The sequence below is a fragment of the Bison bison genome, unplaced genomic scaffold (assembly GCF_000754665.1).
Source record: "Bison bison bison isolate TAMUID 2011002044 unplaced genomic scaffold, Bison_UMD1.0 scf7180017864228, whole genome shotgun sequence".
In the NCBI taxonomy this organism is placed as follows: domain Eukaryota; kingdom Metazoa; phylum Chordata; class Mammalia; order Artiodactyla; family Bovidae; genus Bison; species Bison bison.
In genome coordinates, this window is record NW_011494800.1 from 5023676 (window position 1) to 5045009 (window position 21334).

Below are 21334 nucleotides of genomic sequence, written 5' to 3' on the forward strand. Positions count from 1 at the left end.
TATCCCACACTCAAAAAAAAAAAAAAAATGCAGGCACACGTTTCCTAAATTTCACTTAACCAAATAAATTTAAAAATCGATAAAACACTTTAATTCCTGCAACACAAACCAGTTTTCACATTCATCAGAACATTTTAGAATTTTTCAAACATGAGAATTGAAAATGAGTGCGCTATTTGGAAGAGAACTACTGAATTTATTCTCCAGAAGAAAAAGCAGACCTGAAGCATCATATCACTGTAACACCTGAAACATGTTGACAAGTTCTTGTCTTCTAAACTTCAATGAAAGCTGCTTGCACAAACTATTTAATGAACATGCATGCATGTGTGCTAAGTTGCTTCAGTCCTGTCCAACTCTTTGCAACCCCACGGACTGTAGCTTGCCAGGCTCCTCTGTCCGTGAGATTCTCCAAGCAAGAATACTGGAGTGTGTTGCCACACACTCCTCCAGGGGATCTCCTCAACCCAGGGATTGAACCTATGTCTCTTACATTTCCTGCATGATGGAGGCAGGCAGGTTCTTTATCATTAGTGCAGGAAGCCCCTATTTAGGGAAAATCTTCCCCTATTAAGCCAGATATCTGAAGTATTAAGGAAGTCAGAAGCTGAGTCACTTCACTTCTTTCTGTTGCCTCCAGTTGGTAGAATACTGACAACCAGTGTAAATATATTTAATGTCTCCATGTAGATTCCCAGCATTGAGTTGATAGGGTCATATTTTTGAACCATATACACTGGTACTACTTCTGCATACTTGATTGATTCCTGTGTATCATACATAAGAAACATGCTGAAAAGAACTAATCTACCATAAATTGCTACTGAGTATACAGTGGCAACAGCCACCGTGGCAGGTGGAAGAAACAGATCCCAGTGAGAACACAAAGACAAGATCTAGGCCCATGCCCAAGGGTGCTCTCATGTTCAGAAACTTCTCACTGGGTGGACACATGGCCACATTGGAAAGGTCTCCCACAATGCCAGCAGTGTACCCCTCTGCTCTGATGAGAAAAGGTCCTCATAATATTTTGAGGAGCCACCACTGCACTGATCACACCTGATAGTAATAACCAAGCAAGATGTTTTGGGCCTGGGTTCCAATAATACAATACTGACTGTATCAGCATTCCAGCTCCAGTTATGGCTGCAAAGGTTGCACCAGTCAACACTGAAGAGCCTTTCATCATGAAGTTCTTGAGAGAAGGAGTTCTGTTCACCACCAAAGCAGATGAAGCTGTTAAGCCAATGCTTCCTGCTAAGAGTTAATACATACAGTGGAATGAATTCTATCTTTCACATACTGAGGCCAAATTGTAGCCTTTTCAATAGCTCCAATCTCATTAGACATTCCCAAGTGATCAAAGCACAAAGCACCAAGACCAACAGCAGCCCTTCCAGCCATAAAAACATCTTCTCATCTGACCAGTTTTAAATGTTTTTCCAATGATGGTTCCAAAGTTACCTACTCGAGTTCTTGCCCAGCTTTCCTATCAGTTCAGTCGCTCAGTCCTGTCCTACTCCTTGCAACCCCATGGACTGCAGCATGCCAGGCTTCCCTGTCCATCACCAACTCCCAGAGCTTGCTCAAACTGATGTCCATCAAGTCAGTGATGGCACCCAACCATCTCATCCTCTGTCGTCCCCTTCTCCTCCTGCCTTCAATCTTTCCCAGCTTTAGGGTCTTTTCCAAGGAGTCAGTTCTTCACATCAGGTGGCCAAAGGATTGGAGTTTCAGCTTCAGCATCAGTCCTTCCAATGAATATTCAGGACTGATTTCCTTTAGGATTCACTGGTTTGATATTCTTGCAGTCCAAGGGACTCTCAAGAGTCTTCTCCAACACCACAGTTGAAAAGCATCAATTCTTGGGCACTCAGCTTTCTTTATAGGTCCAACTCTCACATCCATACATGACTACTGGAAAAATCATAGCTTTGACTAGACAGACCTTTGCTGGCAAAGTAATGTCTCTGCTTTTCAATATGCTGTCTAGGTTGGTCATAGCTTTTCTTCCAAGGAGCAAGCATCTTTTAATTTCATGGCCATAGTCACCATCTGCAGTGATTTTGGAGCCCAAGAAAATAAAGTCTCTCACTGTTTCCATTGTTTTCCCATCTATTTGCATGAAGTGATGGGACCAGATGCTATGATCTTTGTTTTTTGAATGTTGAGTTTTAGGCCAAAAGACCTCTCCTTGGATCCTTGCAAGACTTTATTTCCAGAGTTTTGAAGAAGTTGATTTTGACAACTTTGGCCACTGTTCTCATTTCTTTTATGGAGTAGTGAAATTTTGGATGGCCTCAATCTGCTATTCTGGCACTGCTTCCATTAATTCATCTGTTATATATCCTTTCCTCTTTTTCTTTTTTTTTAACTAAAAGTGAATTTAACAATGACTATTTTAGTATTAGACTCTCTAGGAGAGTTGGAAAGCCACACCGGGAACTCTCATCCAGGAATTATTTCCAAAATCACACCGCAGAATGGGCTCCATAAAGCTCCCCTTGTTTCTCCTGCTGCCACTCCTGCTGTCCACAAACATGCTGCTTTCGGCACTGACACCATCAATGCTGGAATCTGGATGATGCTGCTAATACACCACTGCTCTCTTGGAAAAGGAATACCACCACGGCAGCCACCTGTCCTAGCACTGATCCCACTGAATCAATTCCATTCACTTCTGTTTCAACGTCTGCTATAGGAGAACTCTGAATGAGAGTTGAGGTCATAAATCTGTGCTCTGGCTGTAAGAGAGGCTGAGAAAGGTTTTTTTATTTTTAGAGAAACTTTTTCTTAAGACTTTTTTCCTGTGGACCTTTTTTTTTTTTTTGCATTTATTTATTTATATTTACACAAGGCTTAATTATGATCAGTGTTCTTTAGAGATAAAATTATACATAAAGTGACTCAATATATGATGTGTAGTTCTTTTTTTCAATATTATTATTATTTTTTTAATTTATTCTGTGGACCAGATTTTAACAAAAAGTCTTCATTGAATTTGTTACAGTATTGCTTCTGTCCTATGTTTTGGTTTTTTGGCCTGAGGAATATGGGATTTTAGCTCTCCAATCAGGGATGGAGCTCTCATCCCCTGCATTGGAAGGTGAAGTCTTAACCACTGGACCACCAGGGAAGTCCCAGAAATGCTGTGTTTAATGGTAAAGTACTGGGCATGGCCTGGAGTTGAGCAGCAAGGATAAGTAGGTGACCTCCACGGAGTCTCACACGGTGAAGATGAGGAAGGGGACCATCAGACAGAAGAGCCTCCTAGCCTCAGCCACGGCAAAGCCCAGAACGGCACAGGGAAGAGTTGCTGCTTCAGGGATGGGTTCCTGGCATAGTCAGCGATCAAGCTGCTAAAGACTGTTCCAATGCTGGCTCCTGAACCAGCCACACCAAACGTGGCAGCCCCAGCGCCAATAAACTTGGCTGCTGTGTCAATATCAGCACTGGTCTGGGACTCCCGCCTAGCCTCCTAGAGTGGGACACTGCTGTAGGAAGGCTGTTCAGATGGGACCGCTGGCTTCCTCAGGAAGGAGGCAGACACAAGCCTGATCAGACCCTTGGGACAAGAGTAGATCGGTCACTGTTTCCACTTTTTTCTGAATCTATTTGCCATGAAGTGATGGAAACAGTGACAGATTTTATTTTCTTGGGCTCCAAAGTTACTGTGGATGGTGACTGTAGCCACAAAATTAAATGACGCCACCTGATGTGAAGAGCTGACTCATTTGAAAAGACCCTGATGCTGGGAAAGATTGAGGGCAGGAGGAGAAGGGGACGACAGAGGATGAGATGGATGGCATCACTGACTCAATGGACATGGGTTTGGGTGGACTCCAGGAGTTGGTGATGGACAGGGAGGCCTGGCATGCTGTGGTTCATGGGGTTGCAAAGACTCAGACATGACTGAGTGACTGAACTGAACTCCTTGGAAGATAAAGCTATGACATACCTAGACAACATATTAAAAAGCAGAGACATCATTTTGCTGACAAAGGTCTGTATAGTCCAAGCTATGTTTTTTTCAGTAGTCATGAATGGATGTGAGAGTTGGCTGAATGCTGAAGAACTGATGCTTTCAGACTGGGGTACTGGAGGAAACTCTTGAGAATCCCTTGGACTGCAAGAAGATCAAACCAGCCAATCCTAAAGGAAATCAGTCCTGAATATTCATCAGAAGGACTGCTGCTGAAGCTCCAAAACTCTGGCCACCTGATTTGAAGAGCTGACTCATTGGAAAAGACCCTGATGCTGGGAAAGAGTGAAGGCAGGAGGAGAAGGGGGTAACAGAGGATGAGATGGCATCACTGACTCAGTGGACATGAGTTTGAGCAAACTCTGGGAGATAGTGAAGGACAGGGAAGCCTGGTGTGCTGCAGTTTGTGGGGTCACAAAGAGTTGGACAGGACTTAGCAACTGAACAACAGAAAAAGCAGATAAGAGCAGGAGGAATGAGTAGTGCCCCAGGGGTCTGCATGTTTTTCAATCTCCCAGCATTAGCTCTAAGACTTGGAAAGGTGATTTTTTTCAGCAGGACATTAAGTGGTACTCTTTGCTTCTCACCAAGACTCATATGATGGGAATTCCCCAAATATGGGGAGGCAGTCTCCATTTTCCGTAAAATCCATACTTGTTCAGTTGCTCAGTCATGTTCCACTCTTTTGCAACCCCATGGACTGTAGCTTGTCAGGCTCCTATGTCCATGGGATTTCCCAGACAAGAATACAGGAGTGGATTGCTATTTCCTTCTCTAGGGGATCTTCCCAGAGGAGGGACTGAACTCCTGTCTCCTGCACTGGCAGGCAGATTCTTTACCACTGAGCCACCAGGGAAACCCATACCATGTCGTAATTAAAGAAATAGTGATTTGTACTTTAAATGCTTGCTTACCATAATATATATTGATTACCATAAGTCTTTTACAGTTGAACCACCTCCACTGCCCAGTTATTTATGTCATTTATTTTTTGAAGATGTGGGACATTCTAATAGCTGAATTTCCCACAATCTAGATTTGGATCATTGCATCTTCGTGGTAGTTTAACAGGTGCCTCTATTTCTTGTATTTCGTGCTTACTGGTGGTTGGATCTAGATGTAGCTGTATTAAGGATTTTCTCTTTGTGGTTGAATATTTTGGTTTCACCATGATGAGCCTTTATAAAGATTTCTCAGTATTTTTTGTTACTTACAGTTTATTGGTATACTGAGTCTGTAGATTGTCTTCCAAAGCTTCTGAAAAAAATGTCAGCCATTTATCTCTTCATTGCCTTTTATTCTGTGCTGGGTCTTTATTGCTGCATGGGTTTTCCTGTAGTTTCTGGTGAGCAGGGGATACTCTTTAGTTGCGGTAAGCAGGCTTCTCATTGTGGTGGCTTCTCTTATTGTAGATCATGGGCTCTAGGGCACATGGGCTTCGGTAGTTGTGGCTTTGAGGCTTTAGATCGTGGGCTCAAGAGTTGTGGCACATGGACTTAGTTGCTCTGAGGCATGTGGGATCTTCCCAGATCAGGGATTGAACCCACGTTTTCTACACTGGCAGGTGGATTCTTTAACACTGAGCCACCAGGGAAGCCCCGTATCGCCTCATATTCTAAACTTCCAACTAAACATGTTATATCTATCCACTGTATCCTTAATGTCACTGGTTCTCTAAGGCAATTTTCTTGTTTTTGTCTTTCCATACATTTTGCATTGTTACTTCTTATTCATCCTTCAGTTCTGTATTCTTAAGTTGTGCCCAATCTGTGATTAGACTCACCTTTTTGCTTTTAATTTCATTTATTGTGCTGTTTTATTTGTGTAAGTCCTGTTTGATTCTTTATCAGACCTACTGTCATGTTTTTATAGTTTCCTCTTCCCTGGAGCTATTTTCAAGCTTATATATTATTTCAACATGATAAGCATGGAGGCCTGATGCTTCCTGGAATTGTACAGTGTGTGCTGATTCTCACTTGTGCTGGTTTTATTTATGGGTCATTATGTTTGAACAAATATTTGTAGAAACAATCAGAAACCTAGGATGAAATAATGATTTTCATTTGATTCTTTCAAGCTCTTGAGGCCCTTTACTTTTCCTGCTGCTGCTGCTAAGTCGCTTCAGTCGTGTCCGACTCTGTGCGACCCCATAGACGGCAGCCCATCAGGCTCCTCTGTCCCTGGGATTCTCCAGGCAAGACCACTGGAGTGGGTTGCCATTGCCTTCTCCAACTTTTCCTAGCACTATCTTAATCTAAATTCTGAGACTGAAGTTGCCTTAACCACCCAAATGAGGAATCCAGGTTATCCCTCGCCTGGTAACTGTAGCCCTTTGCAAGCCCTTAGTTTAATGGAGCAATGGGGTATCAGAGTCTCCACTGGGGATTGGACCTACATTTTTGGCTTCTGTGCCCTTAGTCCAGTGAGGCCATCAAACCCAGATTTGAGTGCTATGTTTGCTTCTCTAGATTTTAATCTTCTGTCAGATTTTAGCCAGGTCAATCTCCCATTACCTTTTCAGCTCTTCCAGTTCTCTTGTTGTTCAGTTGCTCAGTCATTTCTGACTCTTTGCAACCTCATGGATTGCAGCACACCAGGCTTCCCTGTCCTCCACTATCTCCCAGAGTTTGCTCAAACTCATGTCCATTGAGTCGGTGATGCCGTCCAACCATCTCATCCTCTGTCATCCCGTTCTCCTGCCTTCAGTCTTTCTCAGCATCAGGGTCTTTTCCAATAAGTCGGCTCTTCACATCAGACGGCCAAAAGTACTGCAGCTTCAGCTTCAGCATCAGTCCTTCCAATGAATATTCAGGTTTCATTTCCTTTAGGACTGGTGTGAACTCCTTGCTGTCCAAGGGACTCTCAAGAGTCTTCTCCAACACCAAAGTTCAAAAGTATCAATTCTTCAGCATTCAGCCTTCTTTATGACTGACTGGGAAGACTGGTACATGACTACTGGAAAGACCACAGATTTGACTAGACGTACCTTTGTCATCAAAGATGTTACTGCTTTTTAATGCGATGTCTGGGTTTGTCTGTCACAGCTTTTCTTCCAATGTGCATGGTTCTTTTAATTTCATGGCTGCAGTCACCGTCCACAGTGATTTTGGAGCCCAAGAAAATAAAATCTGCCACTGTTTTCATTTTTTCCCCATCTATTTGCTATGAAGTGATGGAACTAGACTGGTTCCAAATAGGAAAAGGAGCACATCAAGGCTGTATAACATTGTCACCCTGCTTATTTAATTTATATGCAGAGCACATCATGAGAAACCCGGGGCTGGAAGAAGCACAAGCTGGAATCAAGATTGCCAGGAGAAATATCAATAACCTCAGATATGCAGATGACCCCACCCTTATGGCAGAAAGTGAGGAGGAACTAAAAAGCCTCTTGATGAAAGTGAAAGTGGAGAGTGAAAAAGTTGGCTTAAAGCTCAACATTCAGAAAAGTAAGATCATGGCATCCGGTCCCATCAGTTCATGGGAAATAGATGGGGAAACAGTGGAAACAGTGTCAGACTTTATTTTTGGGGGCTCCAAAATCACTGCAGATGGTGACTGCAGCTAAAAAATTAAAAGACGCTTACTCCTTGGAAGAAAAGTTATGACCAACCTAGATAGCATATTGAAAAGCAGAGACATTAGTTTGCCAACAAAGGTCTGTCTAGTCAAGGCTATGGTTTTTCCAGTGGTCATGCTTGGATGTGAGAGTTGGACTGTGAAGAAAGCTGAGTGCCGAAGAATTGACGCTTTTGAACTGTGGTGTTGGAGAAGACTCTTGAGTCCCTTGGACTGCAAGGAGATCCAACCAGTCCATTCTGAAGATCAGCCCTTGGATATCTTTGGAAGGAATGATGCTAAAGCTGAAGCTCCAGTTCTTCGGCCACCTCATGCGAAGAGTTGACTCATTGGGAGACTCTGATGCTGGGAAGGATTGGGGGCAGGAGGAGAAGGGGACGACAGAGAATGAGATGGCTGGATGGGATCACTGACTTGATGGACGTGAGTCTGAGTGAACTCCAGGAGTTGGTGATGGACAGGGAGCCCTGGTGTGCTGTGGTTCATGGGGTCGAAAGGAGTTGGACATGACTGAGTGACTGAACTGAACTGATGGAACGAGATGCCATGATCCTAATTCTCTTAAGAATTAAGACTTAAAAAAAAATTTTTATCCTGCTTAATTTTCTTTAGAAGGATTGAACTATTTAAAAGGCCATAGTTGCTGAATGCAGAGGCAAGTAAATATTTTTTGAAAAATTATACATGAATACCTCATTTTATTGCACTTGTGTTTTCCAGATGTTATTAATCCTTTTTTCTTTTTTAATGGAGTTTGCAGTAACCCTGTATTGAGCAACTGTTATCATTTTTCCAATAGCGTTTGCTCACTTAGTTTCTCTGCATCACATTTTGGTAATTGTCAAAAGATATAAAACTTTTAAAATTACTTTCATATTTGTTATGGTGTTCTGCCAACAGTGTTCCTCGATTTAAAAAGTGTAATTGTTTTGGGCATTGGGAACCATGCCCATTTAAGAATGCAATCAATAAGTGTGTGCTTTTTAAAAAAAAAAATAACAAGTTTTAGCTGCACTGGGTCTTTGTTGCTGTACATGGGTTTCTCATTGCAGTGGCTTCTCTTACTGTGGAGCATGGGCTCTAGGACACGTGGGCTTCAGCAGTTGCGGTGCGTGGGCTCAGATGCCTGGCGATATGTGGAATCTTCCAGGACCAGGGACCAAACCCATGTCGCCTGTGTTGGCAGGCAGATTCTTAACCACTGGACCACCAGGTGAGTCCTAAAGTGTGTGTCCTGATTGCGCCACTGACTGTCTAGTCCCCCACCTCTCTCCCTCTCCTCAGGCCTCTCTGCTGTTTGAGACACAACAGTATTAGGCCAGTCAACAACCCTACAGTAGCCTCTAAGTGTTCAGGTGAAATCAAGAGTTATGCATCTCTCAGTTTAAACCAGAAGCGAAACATGATTAAGCTTCCTGAGGAAGGCATGTCTAAAACTGAGATAGGCTTTAATAGTGCACCTCTTGCATCAAACAGCCAAGTTGTGAATGCAAAGGAAAAGTTCTTGAGGAAAATTAGAAGTGCTACTCCAGTGAACACATGAATGATAAGAAAGCCAAGCAACCTTGCTGTTGTTATGGAGAAAATCTGAGTGGTCTGGACAGAAGACCAAACCAGCCACAAGAGTCTCTCAAGCCAGAGCCTACTCCAGAGCAAAGTCCTAACTCTCTTCCATTCCCTGAAGGTCAAGAGAGGCGAGGAAGCGGCAGGGAAAAAAGTTTGAAGCCAGCAGAGGCTGTTTCTTGATGTTTAAGAAAGAAGCCGTCTCCCGTGATCTATAAATAGCCACAGCCTAGAGGACAGCACATCTGTTGACAACATGGTTTCCTATTTTAAGTCCACTGTTGAGAGAACTACTCAGAAGAGATGATTCCTTTCAAAGTATTACTGCTCATTGACAATGCACTGAAGAGCTCTGATGGAGATGCACAATGAGCTAATTGCTATTTTCATGCCTGCTAACACAGCACCCATTCTGCAGCCCAGGGATCAAGGAGTAGTTTCAAGTCTTCCTCAAGAAAGCCATTTGGTAAGGCTGTTGTTCAGTCGCTCAGTGGTGTCTGACTCTTTGCAAATATATGGACTGCAGCACGCCAGGCCTCCCTGTCCTTCACCATCTCCCAGAGCTTGTTCAAACTCATGTCCATTGAGTCAGCAATGCCATCCAACCATCTCATCCTCTGTCGTCCCCTTCTCCTCCTGCCCTCAACCTTTCCCAGCATCAGGGTCTTTTCCAATGAGTTGGCTCTTTGCATCAGGTGGCCAAAGCTGAAGCTTCAGCTTCAGCATCAGTCCCTTCAATGTCCATCCTCACAGGGCTATAGCTGTCATGCTTTGTGATTCCTCTGATGGATCTGGGCAAAGTCAATTGAAAACCCTGTCAAAAAGATCCACCATTCTAGATGCCATTAAAGAACATTTGTGCTTCATGAGGTCAAAATGTCAGATGCCAGTTTGCAAGAAGTTGATTCCAGCTCTCATGGATGACTTTGGGGGATTCATGACTTCAGCAGGGAGATGTGGTGGAAATGGGAAGAGAGAATTAGAAGTGAAGTCTGAGGATATGTCTGAATTACTGCAGTCTCACAATAAAATGGAAGAGGAATTGCTTCTTACAGATGAACAAAGAAAGTGGTTTCTTGAGATGTAAACTACTGTTGAAGATTCTGTGAAGATTCAAAAATTTTAGAATACGACATAATTTTGTTGGTAAAGCAGTGGCAGGGCTGGAGAGGGTTGACTCCAATTCTGAAGTTCTACTGTGAGTAGATATTAAATAGCACTATGAGCTATAGAGAAACTGATCATGAAAGGGAAAAACCATTCAATGTGGCAAACCTCATTTCTGTTCCCAGCCTTCAGCAACCACCACCCTGATCAGTCAGCAGCATCAACACTGAGGCAAAACCCTCTAGCAATGAAGACTACTTGCTGAAGGCTCAGATGATGGTTAAACCTTTTTAGCAGTATTTTTAAATTAAGGGGTACACATTTTTTAGACATAATGCTATTACACATTTAGTCGACTATAGTGTAAACTTAAGTTTTATGTGCACTGGGAAACCAAAGAATTTATGTGACTCACCTGATTGCTTGAGATAATCTGACACAGTACTTTAGTATTTCCAAGGTATCCCTGAATGCCTTTTCTATCTCCTGAAGTTATATGTATCTGGATACTGTACACTATAGGTAGGAGTGCACTAATGCACAGAAATGTAAATATGTATCGCAAATTCATAAAAGAGTAGGGTATGATCTTAGCAGTGATTTACAGAGTAATTTTGAGAAACTTTGACATCTTCACATAGTGCTTTTTCTTCTTTCCTACGGCAACTCCTAAATGGGGTTAATAAACCGTGACGGTTGCTCTTAAGTTATACTAAAAGAGTCTCCGTATTTTCCCATGAAATTGTCAAGAGAACAGCAATTAATGCCTGTATTATTTCCTGCTTGAGAATGTCTGGTAACTTTCCTGGCAGTCAGTGGTTAACACTCTGGTGCCAATGCAGGGGGCACGGGTTTGATCTCTGGTCATCAGGGAACTAAGAGTGGTATGACTACCCTCCTCGACACCCCACCACCCCTCCCCCAACCAAGAAGTAATATGTGAAGTTATTCATGTGAAGTTATTCTTAGTTATAACAGGATCTAAGTCCTATTTTTACATAATTGTAACTAAAAATACATATATATGAAAAAACGGACATTTAAAATGAGATCAAAGGTGTAATTTGGGGGTCTGTTTATTTTCTGGTCATTCAAATGCATAATTTTTAAAAATTATATCTGTACAAATATTTTATCATTTTTCCAATTATAAAAAAATTGCATACTAAAAAGTGACTTTTCTCTTTCCTTATCTCCAATGATGTACTGAGTATATAGTCAAGTCCTAGAGAGTAGCAAAAATTATTGGACTTGTTTTCAGTATCTTATTAAAAAATCTTTTTTACATATACACGCTGCTTCATAACTACTTTTAGTTACGCTGGGTCTTCGTTGCTGCACTCAGGCTTTCTCCAGTTGCAGCCAGCGGGGGCTACTCTCTAGTCGCCGTGTCTTGTCTTGGAATTTGGGCTTTAGGGTGCAGGGGCTTTGGCAGCTGCAGCATGCAAGCTTGCTGCTGGCTTTTTGCAACTTGCTGGCTCTAGGGCACGTGAGCTTCAGCAGTTGTGGCACAAGGGCTCATTAGTTGTTGCTTGTTTGGCCATAGAGCATGCAGGCATCAGAAGTTGCTCCCCTGCACATGGAATCTTCCCAAACCAGAAGTCAAACCTATGTCCCCTGCATTGGCAGGCAGATTCTTACCACCGGGCCAGCAGGTAGTCCTATTTCCAGTATTTTAAAAATCTCACGTAAGTCACATGAGGACTTCCCTGGTGGTCCAGTAGTTAAGAATCTGCCTGCAGAGGCAGGGTTCAATCCCTGGTTTGGGAAGATAACACATGCCACAGCGCCACTAAACTCCTTAGCCACAACTACTAATCTGACACTCTTACAGTCTGTACTCTACAGCAAGACAAGCCACCACAATGACAGGTCTGCACCAGTGAAGACCAGCCCCCACTCACTGCAAGTAGAGAAAACCTTCAGGCAGCAACAAACCCAGTGCCACCAAAAATGTTTAAAAATTTTGATTGAAAAAAATCACATTAAAATATGTGTAAGAGCTAATGGAAATACTTGCTTTTTTAATTTTACCTGGCATCAATAAATTGATGTTATAATGCCGAGTATCACTGTACATGTTCTGACAGCCATATGCCTTTAATAGAAATGTCACTACATAATGAGAGCAATATGTGACACATAAGCCATTCAACATAAAGGCCATGAGAAGGCTTTCCTGATAATGAAAAATACTGGAATTATGCTATATTTTAGTCTTCACTGACACACCCTCTTTTGGTCCCTCTGAATTGCCCAAGAACTTCTATGTATCAAATGTCTTGGTTCAAAGGCAACCAAAGCAATGAGTCAATCCCATAGGACAGCTCTCACTGGAGTAAGTAGTTGTTCCAGTTTATCTAGGCCTGTTTCATCAGAATAAATCAATTGTAATAAAATTCTACTTTCCTACAAAAGATCTTGGCATCAACCTTAGTAAGATCACTCCTAAACACTGAACCTAAGCCTCAGAGATGCCTGATAGGACTGTAATAGATCCCAAATGAAATGAGTTAATTTTCTAGTAGCTAACTCCTTCAACTTGAAAAATCAGGGATTTTCCAGAGGTTATTTTGCAGGGCTGGGCATTCCTGTCTCATGTCTCATCCACCACCCTGTGTGTATGTTCACCAGCCAACACACAATTTCTGAGTTCAGTTCAGTTCAGTTGCTCAGTCGTGTCCGACTCTTTGTGACCCCATGAATCTCAGCACGCCCGGCCTCCCTATCCATCACCAACTCCTGGAGTTCACTGACTCACGTCAGTGATCCCATCCGGCCATCTCATCCTCTGTCGTCCCCTTCTCCTCCTGCCCCCAATCCCTCCCAGCATCAGAGTCTTTTCCAATGAGTCAACTCTTCGCATGAGGTGGCCAAAGTACTAGAGTTTCAGCTTCAGCATCACTCCCTCCAAAGAAATCCCAGGGCTGATCTCCTTCAGAATGGACTGGTTGGAATTTCTGAGTAGATACTTCTAAAGAAACTGCCTTTGCGCAACCTCATCAACAGGAAATACTGGCAATTACCTGCCAACCCATTGGTTACTTCCTGCCATCTTTCCTGGTGGCTCAGATGCTAAAGCATCTGCCTACAATGCAGGAGACCCAGGTTCGATTCCTAGGTTGGGAAGATCGCCTGGAGAAGGAAATGGCAACCCACTCTGGTACTCTTGCCTAGAAAATCCCATGGACAGAGGAGCGCTGTAGGCTACAGCCCATGGGGTCACAAAGATTCAGACACGACTGAGCGACTCTACTTTCACTTTTATTTTCTTTCCAGTGGTTACGGTTCAGCTGTTTGGGATCTGGGTTCAATCCTGGTCAGGGAACTAAGATCCCACAAGTCAATTACAATGTGTCTTTTTAAAAGTGTTTATGTATCGACATTCATTCCTTCTGTTGTCTGAAGAGAACTCATTTTTGGTGAGTCTCAAAAGGAGGTAAGCATTAAGTGAGAACTTGTTTGTAGTAGTGTTTCTCATGTGTTTCTACCATGTGCTGTTTTTTTGAGAAACCAAAACCTTAAGCACTGTTACTTGAAATTTTTATCTTTACGAAATTAGAGATCATTGAATAGTCCTTCCCCAATCACACCTAAACCCTGTCACCCTGTGAACTTACAATCTACTTCCCCAAATAGGGTTACTCCTCCCGAATAGACAGAAAAGTCAGAAATTTAACTGCCACTTAAAGGAACACAAACTCAGCCTTTAGAATGTTCAGCATTTCCCTGAAATTCACAGAACACCAGCAAACTCTCTCCTACGTTTTATAAAATGCAGTGGTCGAGCAAAGGTGATTAACTATTTTCGCTTCGACCAAAACCGAAATCTCACATCTAATTTTACTATTTCAAGACAAAAAGACATTAAGTCTAAATTAAAATGCCATGTGCAGAACACGGCAGCCACAAATCTAGAAACCCCAGTAGATGGCAATTCTGTTGAAAGTGAAGCAAAAGGCACTCAGTCGTGGCTGACTCTTTGCAACCCCATGGACAATAAACAATCCATGGAATTCTACAGGTCAGAATACTGGAGTGGTAGCTTTTCCTTTCTCCAGGGGATCTTCCCAACCCAGGGATCGAACCCAGGTATCCCGCACTGCAGGCGGATTCTTTACCAGCTGTCACTACGAAAGCCCTGTTAAGTTGACAATTCTGAGGTAATTATTTTCACAGAATGACATCTCTTGATTTTGCATTACGGGTAGGAGAAACCCAAATGGTAGAAACACACCATTAGTTCTACCTCCTGTAACTAAATACTGCATTAAAAATGCAATTATGTAATTAGTGAAAGAGCATCTTATGGTTGACATCCTATTAAATCTTGACGAAGGATCCAGTTCCCTTCACCATTATGAAAAAGATGCATGGAAGAGAATGGAATAAATGCTGTTTATCCATGTTAATATCTCAATAAGCATCTTAACTCTTAATTCTTAATCATGTAAATGTATCTCAGACTACAAAATATTAACATGCTGTTCAATAAAACTGTTAAATAATTAAGGTGTCTCTAAGGGTAAGGAGCAATACACACAACTTGGTCAAAACTATTCAGGAAGTATATTTAAGAAAAATACAGGCTAATTGAGTTATGTCTGTCATAGGTACTTCATTTTTCTAAAAGACCTCAGACAATCACTTGATGTAGTGTATTTCTTCAAAATTATATATATCAAGACTTGACTGAAGAGTATGGATTTTGTTTAAAAAAAGCTTTTATTCATTTTTGATCAGGGAAAGGACAATCTCAATGTCAACTTGTCACCTAATCATATATTTGAACTTACAAGATTTACTGCCCTAAAGACACTGCACCTACTGACTTGACAACATAACTTAAAACGAAAATCTCCTTTCTGTCCCCTAAGGTTGCATGTTGAAAGAATAAACAATCCCTTGCAATAGCCAACACTGGTACTTAGCTTAGGTTTAAGGTCAAATAGCAAAACAGGAGCAAAACAAGGCCAAAAGCATTATAACTTGATAGCCCACCAAGTACAAACATCACTGGAATAAAGTTGCAGGCACCAAAGAAAACAAGAGGCAGGTTCATTAGCATAAAAAAATTTACACTTGGTTGAAGGTGAGGTGAACTATTCCACAAGTAAACATGTATGCCAATCCTAATGGCGAACATGAAACCAAAGCAACAAGACCGAAAACATTAAACTCAGTTAACTACACTGAATGTAAAACTTATCTAGGATATCCTCCCAAATCTAGAGCTAAAAGGTTTTCTTTTTAATGCACCAGGAAGATGTGTTGTAATGACATGACTTGGTCACACTTACGACTTGCGTTTACATAAGAATCAAGGGTTATCCTTCTCCATTATTCATTTACGTCTGAATGTGAATATGCTCAACTATTCAGCTCATGCACTAACCGCGTAAAAAATGACTGAAACCTACTACCCATGCCTTCTAAGAACTCACACCATCGAACAGTTAACACCCAGTACAGCTTCCTAACAATGCCCCAGGAGAAAACATTTTGTTCAGTTCAGTGCTTGCCGTGACATAAAACCAAGAGAATAGAATACAATTAATTTACTCAGCTACTACTTCAAATCTTTTAATCTAAGTTTTGTTCAAACTTTAATAACTTCATACCTATTTGCCAAAATTGTTGTGTAAAATCTAACTATATCTGATATTCTTAACCTGTAGCTCCTATAACACAGTTTTAGCCCCCCGCCCCCCGCCCAACCCCGCAATGGGTATATTTGGACATTTTAATCAAGAAAACAAAGTTATGGTATTATGATTGGTCAAAGCTTTTTCTAGCAGACCACTGAATACAACAATCCATTAAAAAAATGCCTTTCCGGAGACAACAAAGCAAAACATTTTCTTCATAAAGGAGCTACCAGCATGCTTTGTGCCATTAAAAATTTACTTTTCAAAATATAACCAAAGACTCATGGTCTACTAGAAAGCTCCCACTAATCACAACAGTATAACTATGCCACAGAAACTTTCATGACAATGTCTCCAGATAGGCAGAGAGGAAACAACATTAAAGGTCATGATGGAAGCCTCAGTTAGAGAGGAAAATGAAGTCTCCAGAGCATAGAATACATCTAACAAACAAGGGGAACAGAGCAGACACTGCAGCTGGCTATTCATAAAGGACCACAGTTTTCTCTTCCTATGGAGCAAGACTCCCTACAAAATAAACTGTGCGTTAATTATTGCTTATTTAAAATTACACTTTTACAGAGCTATTTAGTACCTGACGCAGAAAAACAATCACATAAGGAAGCATTTATTTGAGGTTTAACATGTAGTCATACAAATAAAGTCTGTATAAACACAAATCCACAGAGTCATAACACAGATAGCAAAAGACAAAGTAAAAACAAAGAAAACTAATTGGCGGCTATATACAGTTGGACACAAATTGTGTCTTGTACACTAGAAAGTCTTTTACAAAATAATCATCTTAGATCAACAGAAGACCAATCTTCAATGTCCTCCTGCAAGATGGTTACTTTAGCAATCTCTTCCTAAAAACAAAAACAAAATAGCAATTAGATTTGTGCAACTCCGGCAAGTTTTCTAAGGTCCACTTTCATGAATTGTTTTAAGTTCTCACTTTATTCTTTTCTTCAATAATTAAAGATCACATGCAAATTCATTGGCAAAATGCAGTTTGGGTCATTATAATCATCATCATCATCTCACCTTGAAGTTCCCATATGATATTAAAATTTACTTAGAAAATCCGGGAACACAATCTTTTCATATTCACAGATTGAACTGTGCTAGATGAAGGTTTACTAGAAGTGTCTCTAGTAAGCCATGTAAAATTCTATTACAAACACGAATTTCTAACATGCTTGTATTTCAAGGCAACAAATTGCTATGTGCATATGATCTTTAATTTAAATCCCAGATTTTAAAGTTCTTGTTTTGGTTTGTAGATTTCACTATTAGCTATAAAAAGAAAAAGCAAGCATTAAATCTTAAAGAATGAACACTTAAAATGAGGCTCCACAATTGAAATACAACACTAAACAGAAGACCAAAATGATTAAGCTGTAAAAAGGCATTTATGTACTTTAACTCCTGTAAAAAACCATTTAAGTTAAGTTTAGACACTTAATCTTCAAAATGATTAAAAAAGAAGCCAAAGTCTGAAGTTTTCCACTTTAATCTTTACGCTGGTACATGAAGTTGGAAGAGACCATACCACAGGACAGCGTTTTCTGGTGTATGCCTTGCGCTCTGCCCGCAACGTGCGACCCCCAGAGATAGACGTGGTCAGGGTGACACACGGCCTGCAATGAAGTTCCCGCTGGCGGGTACAAACAAGGTATAATGTCAGAGTTAGAAGACAACATTCTTGTTTTCCTTAAGTTGTACCCATTTCAGTACTTTACCTGTTTATAGTTCTAAAAAGTTTAATTATTCCTCTAGACCACCTGGTACACAAAGCAAACAGAAAAACTCTTAAGTTTTTCTGTATTACTAAAGAAAGTGAGATAAAACTTTAAAGTTAAAGATCTATAGACACTTTAGGCAAAACAGGCTCATAAAGCAAGTAAAAATTTAACAATTTAGTAAAAACATGCTACGTGGTATTTTGTTTTTACTCATTTTCATTTGTCTATTGATCTTTAAATTACATTAGACATTTCTACTGGTTTCTTGAACTCTGATACACACCTGTTTTCTGCAGTGTCCCCTTTAATACGGCTGGTAATTGTTTTGGTGATTGCCACCCCCTCGGGATGCCTTGCCGTAAGTGCTCTGTTGGCCTATGTGGAAAAGACAAAAAATTACCCTTAGCTTTTAATGATATGGTTTTGCTATATATTTAAAAGCTACTAGATGTACAAAATTCTGCATGCCAAATAGAATTAGGTATTTTAAGTCACTATAAATTAGGCACATATCACATTCTAGAATGCTCATAATAACCAGTCACTAAATCCGTATAACCCCCTGTGACTATTACATCTCAAAAATTTAACTCTAAACACTTCTATAACACAATCTCAGAGTTGAGATGAATCTTAATACCATTGGTTTATGAAGTTAAATAAATATTCTTACCACTGTAGTCTGCATATCCCTGTCCATATCCATAGTTCCCATAGTTATACCCAGTATAATCATAGCCGCCATAGCCACTATAGTTTTGATCACCACCATAGGCACTATTGTAATTTCCATATCCTTGATCATAATAGTTATTAAATCCTTGGTTCCAGTTTTGGCCCTGACCTGAAACAATGCACAATGATTGTTAGGAAACAACTTCTGACCCCCAGTCCTAACATAAAATGATGCATTCCTGTCCCTCACTCTGCAAATCTTAAAAAGGAATAATGGACATCTACAGCGCTATCTGGTCAAGAAAATATCACTTACAGTTGTCATTAAAAAAAAAAAAAAAGAGGGGTGTGTGTATAAAGTCCAACTGTGCCAGTATCAGGTTTCCTAAATCTAATGGGGGATAAAAAAATCAAGAAGACAGCAAGCATGTTTAGAGCAAGGACTCCTGCCACAGAAAACCTATTATGCCAAAGTGTATCATGTAATCTTAATTACATTCAATGGTATTATTTTCCCATCAGTACTGACACTGTCAGAGTGGCTATTCAAAGTGAAACCAATAAAACAAAAACCCATGGACTAAAACGAGCACTTTGCATGCTGTAACAGTTTAAATTTGGCTTTACTCTCCAATGGGCTTATTCATATTTAGCAGTTGATAGCTTAAACCACTGCGTCATTTCCCTGGAATTAGGTCTCACCTCGGCCTCGACCCCTAGTACCACCTCGCCCACCAGCTGCTGCACCTCTTCCTCCCTTTTGTTGCTGCTGTTGCTGTCTATATACCTCTTTGGGTTGTGCAACTTTGATTTCACACTATAAACAAAAGGTAAAAAGAATACAAAATTGTTACTGCTGTTCTAATGTCAAGCCATTTTTTCCCTTCTCATAACAGGTTGTGAAATTTCCCTTAAAAAAAAAAAAAAACCCACCCCACTGTTCACTTAACAGAATCCAAATGGCTTTACCTTCCCAGAACCAATTTGATGGTATCTGCTTTCTAACAATTTCTTTACTGGCTCCTCATCTGTATATGTAATAAAGCAAAATCCTCTTCTTTCATTTGTTTTTGTATCCATAGGAAGTTCAATATTTTCAATCTGAAATCAAGATGCACACTCAAGATCACCCAGTAGTTAAAAAGCTACCAAAATGTTTCAGAATGACACAAGTCATTCACAATCTTTAACAAAGTATGTTACTCTCATGAATTGACTTCTGTATAAATTGTTTCATTATCAACATCAAAGTAGAGTAACCTGGCTTATCTACAAACCATTTATTTAGAGGGGAGAGGAAAACCTCAACAGCCTTTTGTACCCCACAGATGCCACTCCAATCCTGACCACACCAAAGCATCCACCTTTTTGCTGAAATAAATTAGCTATTAATTTCCATTTATTTAGATACTAGTTTCCATTGTAACACATAAAGCAGTGATAAGGGAGGGACTTGAGCAATGATTTAATTCCACCCTGACCGAACTCTTTATTCTGTAAGAACTGGGCCAGGGACAAAATGTTACATAAACGTATCGAATGAGAATACGCATAAACAAAAGCACGGCGCACCTCTCCAAAGGCTCCAAAATATTCTTTAATTTGTTCCTCCGAAGTATCTGGGCTCAATCCACCCACGAAAACCTTTTTTGGGGGTTCCTTCCCCTTTAAAGCTTTGGCCCTTTTAGGGTCTATCAATTTGCCATCCAGTTTGTGTTCTTTCAGTTCCAAAACCTAGAAGACAGATTTATGTGATCTGACAACATACAACCAACCCTCCGAACGACTTGCAAAACGCACACAAAAAGCACGATGCAAACAGGTTCATACCTTATCAACACTAGCAGCATCCTTGAAAAGCACAAATCCAAATCCTCGTGATCTTCCAGTAACAGGATCTGTTTTAATCGTGCAGTCCACAACTTCCCCAAATCGAGACAAATATTCAGTCAGATCTTTCTTGCTTGTATCCCAGCTCAAGCCTCCAATAAACATTTTACTAGAAATAAAAGTTGTTTATTTACAAACAGCAGTAGCTAAAACGGTTAAATTCTAAAGTTACGTTTACTACAAACTATAAGCACGGGGAAATTCATACCCACGTACAAGTAATGTCACCTGTTTACAAACACACAGGAACCAAAGACCACAAAAAGCCCCAAATTCCATCAAGGTCACTTATCCAAATCTTCGCTCTCCACACTGCACCAGGCAAAGTTTAAACGAGGCCAACCAAACACGTTAAAAGACTGTTCCGAACTAGGAAAATGCAACTTTCTAAAGTGAACGCCCACTACTCAGGTTCACCGTCTTCCTCAGCTGTCAATGTTCCACCTGAAGAACTCATCATCACGCACACTGGAGATCTGGGCACCAGTCGCCTACAGGTTCCCAAACTAAGGGTCCCCCTGCATCCTCCCCAGAAAATCTGCCCGGAGCCCTAACAGATACAGTGAAGAGGCGGCGGCAGCTGCAGTGTGCGGCGCGGCCAGTCCGGCCCCTCCCCCTCAAGCCCCACGCGGCGCCTGCGCACTCTGGCCCCAGACGCCGCCGCCCTCCGCCTCCAAACCCTCTGCCCTTCCCCCACCTTCCGCGGGGCTCTCCAGTAACCCCGTCCGTCTCCTACTTTCCTCTTCCCTCCGATCTAGTGGGGTCCGGCGGACACGCGGGAGAATCGACTCGGGGCAAGAATGGGCGGGTGAGATGGGGAAAGGTAGCACGCGGATCCCGAGGGACGAAGAGCGCGTGCGGCGCGCTGGGGGAGGGGAAAGGAGGGGAGAGGCGAGAAGCGTGCGGTACCCGTCATCCTGCTGGTTCTTGCTCGCGTTGATCTTGGATCCCTCGGCGAACTCCTCTATGTCGCAGTACTCGTTCATGTCTTCCATAGCGGCGGAGTGGTCGGCCGGAAGGTGCTGGCGCGCAGACCGAGTCGCGGCAGCAGCGGCGGCGGAGCGTTGTATGGAGCTGGATTTAAAATGGCGGCGGAAGAGATCCGGGCGCCGCCTGCGCCCTCCCTTTATAGCCGCCCCGCC

The 21334-nt window shown here is 41.5% G+C and overlaps 1 protein-coding gene and 2 pseudogenes across 1 annotated transcript; all 3 read right to left on the bottom strand.

Annotated features, from left to right (window-relative positions):
• Positions 1-617: 617 nt before the first annotated feature.
• On the bottom strand, positions 618-2542 carry LOC104992945 (annotated as a pseudogene).
• Positions 2543-3112: 570 nt separating this feature from the next.
• On the bottom strand, positions 3113-4642 carry LOC104992913 (annotated as a pseudogene).
• Positions 4643-14937: 10295 nt separating this feature from the next.
• Positions 14938-21331, bottom strand: HNRNPDL (heterogeneous nuclear ribonucleoprotein D-like; the record flags this gene model as incomplete). The annotated part of the gene is made up of 8 exons (XM_010845980.1): positions 14938-17539; positions 17911-18002; positions 18301-18471; positions 19005-19119; positions 19272-19403; positions 19875-20036; positions 20133-20301; positions 21102-21331. Coding segments are annotated over 7 exons (1050 nt in total), but the record flags the coding sequence as incomplete, so codon positions are not given.
• Between the last annotated feature and the right edge of the window lie 3 nt (positions 21332-21334).